This window comes from Lolium perenne, chromosome 7 (assembly GCF_019359855.2).
Source record: "Lolium perenne isolate Kyuss_39 chromosome 7, Kyuss_2.0, whole genome shotgun sequence".
NCBI classification, from domain to species: domain Eukaryota; kingdom Viridiplantae; phylum Streptophyta; class Magnoliopsida; order Poales; family Poaceae; genus Lolium; species Lolium perenne.
This window is the reverse complement of record NC_067250.2, coordinates 268,905,373-268,914,943: the sequence shown is the minus strand read 5'-3', so window position 1 is coordinate 268,914,943 and position 9,571 is coordinate 268,905,373. Positions and strand designations below refer to the sequence as shown.

At 40.3% G+C, this 9,571-nt stretch overlaps 1 protein-coding gene across 1 annotated transcript; it reads right to left on the bottom strand.

Annotated features, from left to right (window-relative positions):
- Positions 1-4,555: 4,555 nt before the first annotated feature.
- On the bottom strand, positions 4,556-7,657 carry LOC127312806 (uncharacterized). The gene is made up of 4 exons (XM_051343362.2): positions 7,410-7,657; positions 5,958-6,036; positions 5,793-5,882; positions 4,556-5,225 (listed from the first exon to the last, which is right to left on the bottom strand). The coding sequence occupies exons 1-4, from the start codon at positions 7,568-7,570 to the stop codon at positions 4,809-4,811; spliced, it is 747 nt and encodes a 248-aa protein (XP_051199322.1). The 5' UTR covers positions 7,571-7,657; the 3' UTR covers positions 4,556-4,808.
- Between the last annotated feature and the right edge of the window lie 1,914 nt (positions 7,658-9,571).

The following is a 9,571-nucleotide window of genomic DNA, read 5'->3' as shown; positions in this document are numbered from 1 at the left end:
TGAACTATTCCTGTAATAATGATGAATTATTTGTGTAATGTAATATTTAGCAATGTTTGGATTTTATTTATGGTTTCAAATCATTTATATATGAAATTCATTCATATGTTTGCAAATATGAAATATACATCACCTAGGTGGTGATGTAAAATACACCATCTTCTGGAGCACTTTTAGAGAAGAGGTGATGTATTTTACATCATCTGATTTTTTAGAGCAAATACAGGTGATGTAGAAATCTGAAAAAGAAGAAAAGTAGGTAATGTATTTTACATTATATGATGCAAATATAAATAATCTCTTGGAGATGCTCTGATGCTATTGCGAGAAGACAAATCAATAGGCTCGTTCAGAAAGAAATACAGAAAAGAGAGAGCTGGGAGGCTAGATAAAGCAGGGGAGTTTGCATATATTCATGTCAAACTGACTTTTCTTAATTTACTTCATGTAGGAATTAGGATTGTTTTCATTAACACCTAAAACATGTCATAACCCAATAAATGGGTTGGGTGCTGCATTGCCGTCTATTTCATCAAATTTGCTGCACCTTGCATACTAGCCAAGTTAAAGGACTATCGGATTCAAAGAATTTGCGTAGAAAATTTGTAGATATCTTTTAGAAAAAAAATTCTATGGTGGTTGTTTGATTTGTAGAATTGATTTCTATATATTTATTTTTCTAAGCAATCATTTGCACTATATTTTATAGAAAATCTAATATCCACCCATACTTCTTTTTAAGAATATTTTCTTTTTATATAATGGGGAGTGATGTTTTGGCTCATGGAGCATATACTCACTTTATTTTGAAATGCATCTAAGATATATTTTAAAATCTTAAAAAGTTGAAACATAAAATTTGCAGTTACATCTTCACGTGCTATGCGGCCACAAAATTGTTTCATAAAAAGTTGAATCGTCGTGCGGCGTGTGTAAAAATGATAAATATTAGTGCCAAAAATAAGGACTTTCAAAAGATAAATTCTCTCCTTTTTACATACACGATAGAAAATAAAAGTTTGTTTCCGAAACTTGGCGAACACACGTATATTGTGAGATGTACATGAAGACTTTTTTGACAAAAAAATTGACAATTCAAAATATGTTTTTTTTTGTAGAGGGGGCATATGCACCCGGAAGCCTATTTGAATTTATAAACTAAACAAACTTTTGTTCATATCAATTTCCGTGGAATTCTAGTGAGCATGCCATTACAATTCTAGAGTTTTTCTTTTCCTACGTTCTCTTGTCCTGCAATCAAATAGGTTGTTAAACTCTGATGATGACTAGAAACTAATACGATGTACGAATCAGTGTTAAAGGTCTCGCAAGAACCGGTGCTAAAACTTTGTTGGTCCCCTGCGACGTTCTGGCCGCATGAATCGGTGCTAATGCACCCTTTAGTTTGAATTCGTAGCACAACCGGTGCTAATGCTCTTTAGAGTTAAAAATATAAGTCATATTTTATACTAGTAGATGGTGATGTTTATTCTTATTTTTGTAATCTCTTTGTCACCCTTCTACTAAAACGTACGATAGGCACAAGCAATAAATTGGGTCACTCGATGGAGTGGCAATCAAGTTCAACCTGTGGTGACCAGCTTCTGAGCATTGGCAGCAAAGGGACGTCCCAGAGGATAGAGATTTTAGGTACTAGTGCTCCTGCCATTTAAAAAAATAAAAATCATATTTGCGTGTTTTAAAAAAGTTAAAAAAAAATTATGGTGTACCCAATGAAGTATTACCATAAACGTGGAAAATTTTAATTTCAAATACAAAATATTTTAGGCTACACAAAAATAACAAACATGTGGATCTAGGTATGCATATTTCAGATCTCCAAATTTCAACAGATTTTGACTTTTTTATGTAGCTTATAATATAAAGAATTTCATATAGAAAAATTACACATTGTAGGTTATGTCATTTATTATGTCCAGATTTATGTTCATATTTTTTGAAATAAATATATATGATTTTCGGATTTTTTTTAAATAGTAGAAACGCTGATGCCCAAGAGCTAAAGACACTTTCCGCTTCTGAGATTGCTATCGTGAGTCAAGACGATGCACCTAATGGCCGTCAGCAGCGAAGATGCAAGAGGGCTGACAAACCTGCACCACGCCCACCACCCTGACGACTCTGAACCATTAAAAGTGAGGAAGATATGAGGAAAGGACAAGTCAGGGTGGAGTATTCCGTTGTATGTCTTCCTCGCCAGTTTAGAAAGGTACTTTCTCTTTGGAGCAACTTTCGTGCTTAAAAAAAGCTTTTCATGATAATTATTTTACTTTTTCTGCACAAGATATAAAGAAATCAGTTTTCCGCCAAACTCGTGCGCACATATAATGCCGACAGCGCCAAAAAAATCAGATATTTTTAACATTTGAAAATGTTTTTCTGGTTTGCGGGAGCATATGCTCTCAAGTTCAAACGTTCAATTTCCGCTTTCTCTCTTCCATAATTCTTGTTTGAACTAAAATCATGACAAAACTATTGAACGGAGTGAGTAAAAGAAAATTTTAACGCGATGGTTTAAGGTGCACGTTTCTTGGAAACTACAACTGTAGCCTGATCTCTAGGGAGCCCTCTATTATAGAATTTTAAAAACTAGATTCAAAGTTTTTGAAAATAGTAAAAAGTTTGAATATAGGTGGTCATGTATACTAAAAGTGTGCAAAATCACAATGACAACTACTAATTTATATTCTATGCTACATAGAAAATGATAAGAGCGTAAAACTGAGTATACTGAATAGTTCATATAACAACCAACTTTATCGAATTATATCAAGTTTTGTCTAGCGTAGAATAAAAATCCCTGGATCTCGGACTCCATTTTTCCGCACTAGCACATTTCTCGCATTGATCATTAGAGGCACTAACTTAGTTACACGCTCGACTTGCACCGCTAACAAGACCAATCCTAGATCACTGTGACAACAGCACCCACTACCTCAATATTGTGATAATTCTCGATGCCCTAGCTCCTTGAAAGTATAGAGATGGTAAAACCTAGAGTGGGGGGAGGGGGGGGGATAGGTTTCTACAGATTTTAATTCTTTCTTTGCAATATTAGGCTTTGCGGAATATAAAGGTGAGCCTAATGCAATTAGGTGAAACAACCTATATGAGAATACAACTAACTCGAGCACGAAGGCTCTCACAGGCAGTTAAATCACAAGTAAGGAGTTCGGTTAGAGATAACCGATAGCACGCGGAGACGAGGATGTATTCCCGTGTTCCCTTCCTTTGCAAGAAGGTATGTCACGTTTGGAGGGGTGGAGGTCGCACGAAGGATTCCCCACGCCACGAAGGCTCACCCTATTCTGCGGAGCCTATCCCACGAAGGAATAGCTCACTCACTTGTGGTAGACTTTGAGGTAGCCTCCAAACCTTCACAATCTTGTCCGGAGCAAATCCACAGCCCGGATGCTTCCGGACCTCTCTTGCCCACCTAGGGTTTCCAAGGAACCCTAGGAAGCAAGCTTCTCGATGAATACAAGGGGGAATGAGATTTGGCTTGGTAAAGCAGTAGATCGGGTCCTCCTCTAACGTTTCCCTGGAGGGATTTGAGTTTGGGTGGAGGAGGAGGGAGATCTGAGGCTTTTGGTGTTTCTAGCAATGGAGTATGAGAGAGAGAGCTCAAGAACAGCTTGTAGTGTAGTGCCTAACATTTCAGAGGTAGGAGAAGGGCTATTTATAGTGTTCTTCGAAATATGGCCGTTGCCCACTTGCCATGTCATCAGATTCCACGAGGAATCCGGTCGACCGGATTTGGCGCCGGGCAGGCCGGCGCACAGGCCGGTCAGACCGGGCTGGTGACCGGACCGGCCGGTTTCCAACCGGAGCTGGGACCGGGTCTTGACCGGACGAGCTTCTGAGCTTACTGGATCACGCCCGGATGGCACAAGCGCAATAGCCGGTTGGGAGCCGGGGCAGCCGGTCTGGAACCCGGTCCGACCGGGCCAGGGACCGGATGGGCCGGTCCAAACCGGGCTGGCGACCGGACGTAGACCGGACTGCTCCCCCTTCTTTACTGGAACCTGCCCGGATGGCAGAAGCGCTGGGGCCGGTCCAGACCGGGCTGGCCGGTGCCAGGGCCGGTCCGACCGGGCCAGGGACCGGCCAGGCTCAGGAAAATCCTGTTGATTTTTCGTCGAAGTGGGGGGTCTCCCATTGCCTTCTTGTTCCATTGATACACCATTATATCTCTTTGGCTAATACCTGGGAATCATCTTGTAGACATGTATTAGTCCAAATACACTAGCACGGTGTCATAGTTACCAAAATAATGGATAAGGGTAAAATACCCTTACAATCTCCCCCTTTTTGGTATACGATGACAAACCGAGCTAGAGTCACATATAGATATTATGATAAGCTTTAAACCTTGATTCCATATAAGATATTGAGACGGCTCCCCCATAATGTGTGCACTTGGAGAATTTGCGTTTGAATGCAAAGTGCAACATTTGTGGAACATGAGAAGCTCACCCAATATCTTTGGGAAACAAGCATGGTATTGAGATGTGCATATCAAGATATGTAAGCATAGCGCACATAATCATCCTAACATAGAGATTAAGCATAAAGGTACATATCCATACACGAATTACTTAAAATAGAAAATGGTTCTTGGAATGATAAAAGCAAGTGAGCACAAGCCATATAGGAATCAAATAAAGCAACACCCATGGCTTGTGACAATCAAAGAACCCCGTGGTCCTAGACTCTACTCTCTTCTCCCCCTTTGGCATCGGAATACCAAAAAGGCGAAGAAAAGAGGAGAGGTGCTACCGCTCCCATCAGTAGAACTCATGCCCAGGGGAATATGAGCCCTCGCCATCATCATCCTCTTCCTCATCCTCATCACCTTCATCCTCATCAGCATCATCATCAGCAGCAACACGTGCAGGCCTAGGAGGAGGACCACCAAAAGTGTACAAGGAGGGATCAAAGTTCTGGAACATCTCATCAGAAATGGGAGGCATCTCCCAGTTGGGTGCATGTAGAGGCTCCAACTCAGGGCCAGGAGGAGGAACAGGGACATTTCTTGCAGCCATGAACTCATTTTGGCGCCTCCTTGTCTCCTGGTTCAAAGCAAGACTTTGATGTGCAACATCATTAGTATTTTTGCACATCTGCCACATGGAGGAGAAGAACCGAGAGACACCATGTTGTGGGCGCCTAGCGTAGCTGGAGCTAGCAGGGTCATGACGTTCCTGCAACCGTGGGTTGTTTGAGAAAAAATTGTGAGATGTAATAAGCAACTCAGCATGCATCATTAAAGAAACCTCTTTGACAATATAGATAATGACCTTACTTTTTAATTTCCATTGATTCACGTGTAAGTAATCAACACTTCCAATTATTAGACGTCTGACCACTGATGAAAAACAGGACAGCTATATGACTCGACTACATGAGCATGTATCAACACAAGCAGGTCAATCGATTCCATTAATGCTGTGTATGGTTATCTCTGACAGTGTGTGTATTATCTGTCTGCTACCTATACCACATCAGATTGTTGGTCAGGTGAATGAGAGAAAATAAAAAAAAACAACCCAGCATGTAATGTGTGGGCAAGCATTTGATGGTTTAGATATAAGAGAAACAACCATTGTCTCTACTGCTTTGATGGGTTTTCTCTAACATTGGTAAGTTACATATATTTATTTATTTTAACTGGAAAAATTTATGTTGCTCCTATCGATCAAGATGCCTAAAAAGCAATGATTCATAATTTGGCACTTATATACAAGTACACCAGAAGCAAAAGACATAACCTCTAAGCGGCAGCAACCGTCCCACAGATTTCCTGGTGCGTAGAGGTTTATAATAAGCTTGTCTTCAAATTGTTCACCGCACTGAGGGCACTGGGAAAAAAATAGGGATAAGTTCCAGTTTAAACTCAAGTACGGCATGTATACACAAAAATTCATGCATGGTACCTTCGCAGTGTCATCGCCGCAACGATGCAGCCATTTCACTAGGCACGACCTGCCATACACATGTCCGCAAGGAATGCAACTGTGGCAGATAGGAGATGATCAATGGTAAAAGAAAATCACCAGCCCCATAGTTCAGAGTTCAGACACAACAAGTGCATACACGGATCTTTTATGAAAAAATAAACATAGTTATGCCTCAAAAAAGAAATAAAAATATTGGTTGGTATCATCATAAGATGCGATAAGCACCTCCATGGCTCCATCAACAGCCTCCACTTTGCTACCACCCACTGCCACCTCCTTGGCACCTCTAAAACTGCAACCTTTCTTACCCTTTTGTGATCACCACTCCTACTGATAATCACCCGAAAACTTCTACGTAGTTGATATTGTGACGAAAGGAATTGCTAACCAATTTATTAGTGCTTATGTTATGGATAACTTGTAACCTAGTGAATGGTTGCACAATTAAATGTAAGTCTTAACTTTTACTAAAAAACAACCTGCCTCTAACGGGGACACAAGAAAAAAATGCAAATAAATAAAATAAAATACCGGGAACATTGGCCGCAAAGTTGGTGAATTGGAAAAAAAATCTTCACCAGACCTTTGAATTTGTGACCAGAAATTGAGACAGAAAGCATTACTGCTGTGCAGATAGCCCATAGCCTAGTGAACGGTTGCAAAATTAAATACAAATCCTAACAATATTAAACCTCAACCCATTTCTTACCAGGAAACAAGCAGCTCTCACTTATAAATAGAGGATTGGTAACACACTAACACTGGCAGCAATTGGTGCATTGTAAAAGACACTGCACTATTTGTTGTTTCTCTCTCTCTCTCTCTCTCTCTCTCTCTCTCTCTCTCTCTGAATTCACTGACGAAATGAAAGCTAACGAGAGACGGATGCTTTTTTCGCGCAGTGTAAAACATTACTGCTTTTCTGTTCTTCCTTGCTATTTATTCAGAGATTTGGACTTGGTGTTTTACCCCAGCAGGATAGTGTCATCTAATGATCGAGGCGTGCACCGTGGCCCTCCTATGATGATGGATCGTGCGTCCTCGCCCGGCTAGATGATAACAGAATGTAACTGAAAAATCGCTACCTGAACCAAAAAGTGACTAAACAAATTAACCCCTATGGGTTCAGACTACTAATAACTGAACTAACTGAAGTAAATGGAGGCATCAGGGTTTGATCAACACTACTGTACATTCTATGATAAACAATTTGCAGCCACATCATGGAGAGATACTAATTGCGTACCAATTAACTAGGAATCTAACACGTACACGCGCACACTAAGAAATCCCACATATTTTCTCGATGCCACTGTGAATAGCGCATATGCAGGCCATATTCTGAACTTGAGCACAAGATATGGAGCAGCTAGCTCAGCGGTAAACACCAAGGGCAAACGTAAACACGGACGAGACAGTCTGCCTCACCAGATGCGGTGGTCGCCGTTGCAGGTCCAAGGCTCCATACAAACGGGGCAGGTGGGCGCCGGCGGCGGCATGGTCACTGCGCCGTCGCCGCCTCCAGCCGCCGCGTCCTCCATCTCCGTGGTGGCCGGAACTCCCGAATCGGACGGGATTGGAGGAGACATTGGTGAGAGATTTGGCAGGGGAGTGGGACTGACGACCGAAGTCCACAGCGGAGTAAATGGCGAACGGCTTTGGTTGGTTCCTCGGGTATCGCGCCAAAATGACGAAGCCGTGGGCTGAGGGCTGAGGGCCCAGCTATAGGCATTGGCGTGTGTTTTCAAAAGGTCCTACTCAATGTTGCAGGTTTTGAATTTAGACGATTTCCGAAGAACATGTTCACTAGTTCCTCGTGTTAGAGATTTTGTACTAATCTAACATATAATTTGTAAGTCATAAATATTTATTTTGGGCCGAAGGGAGTTACTCTTTTTTTTTGGAAAAGGTCTAAGACCATATATATTATCTAAAATCACCTCTTACAGGAACATCCTTAAAAACAGAAATAAAAAGCGTTACAAGAAAAGCTCGATATCAGCTCTAGAATCTAGAGTCTAGATATAATCCCAACTCCGGCTAGACAAAGACAACGAAAAACACCCAAGTTCCCCGACGAAGCCGCACCAGGTTAAACTTTATCCGGCGGAGGCGGAACTCGAAGACACTAGTGCGCTGCGACATCATCCCCTCCATAGCATGCCGTTGTGGTGACCGAGCATAACATGGTATGAAGTACGCAAATCATTGGCATAACACTAATAAAACACGGTTCCACCAGTATTACATCACTTGGAGTGGTGTTTAGCAAAAACATCGTAGGTCCAAGGCATGACTATATAATTACAGCTTCGGTTCATACAAAAGATCTTCAGAACCTCCTCCGTAAAATGAGGTAAGTCTGAGCAAATAAAAATCCAGAAAGAACAATTTGCAAACTAAAATATATCCAAAGCTACATCTAATGCTAATGGGATTGCTAATTAGGTTCTAGGATCAAGCAATATATTGGTATCCATTTGGCACCTTCAATGTTTCCACCCTCGTCGATGTAGAAGTTGACCCATTTGGCATCTTTGGTTTATCGGTTGCGTCTCCATCTTGGTATTCAAGCAAGGGTTTTAGAATGAACAACGATTATGATCGTACTCGGCAAGCTCAATTTAAATTGGAACATGTGATTCATGCACTCACTACATCCTTCCACAAAGGATCGTTCATCTAATGCAAGCTTTTACAAATATTTCTTCAAACGGTTGCTTTTGTTATGAAAAAACTATATTGAGAGAATGTATAACTACACAATAAAGTACAAAGTACATAGAAACACATAGTACAAGGGACATAGAAACGCATTACATGTACACATAAGGTGCAGCACATGTACGAATAACACATATTACAACTTGTATGATGAATTAGAGATACACAAAAGATGGAGTGCAAGTACACAAAATACGAAGTACACATAAGGTGGAGAACATATGCATAGGATACGAAGTACACATATAGGAAAGGATGGGTACATATACACAAATGATAAAGTACACAGCTAGACAGAAAAAGACGGAGTACACATGGAGCCAAGAACAAAGTACATGTATGTAACATCACATGACTTAGGACAAACGCGAGGTAGATTTAGCAAAGGGCTATGCATTGAATCGTAAAACGAGGAAAATTTTCACGCTTAACTGCATAAAACCTAAGAGGGTCGAGGTTTCTCTCTCGTTGCAACTAGGGTTTAATGTAACGAGAGTGCGATGAATTTCGACATGACCTCTTTTGAATCTAGGGTTTTAGAAGGAGTTTGAATTTGAATTTAAAATCTGAATTATGAATAATAAGTGAATATAAGAAACCTTAATATAATTTAAATGATATTTCATAACTCAAATACATGTAAGATTCATACGATATCAAACCAAATTTGGATGATCACATATACATAAAGCTCATAAGGAAAACTTTGAGATTTATTGATAATTAAACACATGTACATTGTCTTTACACAATTCCAGAGTATTACAATGATATTGTTCTCAAATGAACATGAAATAAAAAAGAAATGAAAATTACAAATATACAACTTTAATCCTAGACTAAAGCTTCGCAAATTACTTCTTGAT

Bases quoted from the DNA above. Each gene is read 5' to 3' on its own strand.
- LOC127312806 (XM_051343362.2), bottom strand. From the start codon at position 7,570: ATGTCTCCTCCAATCCCGTCCGATTCGGGAGTTCCGGCCACCACGGAG. The intron at 6,037-7,409 runs GTGAGGCAGACT...TATCTGCCACAG, and splicing joins AACGGCGACCACCGCATCTG to TTGCATTCCTTGCGGACATG. The intron at 5,226-5,792 runs GTTATGTCTTTT...CCACGGTTGCAG, and splicing joins ACGGTTGCTGCCGCTTAGAG to GAACGTCATGACCCTGCTAG.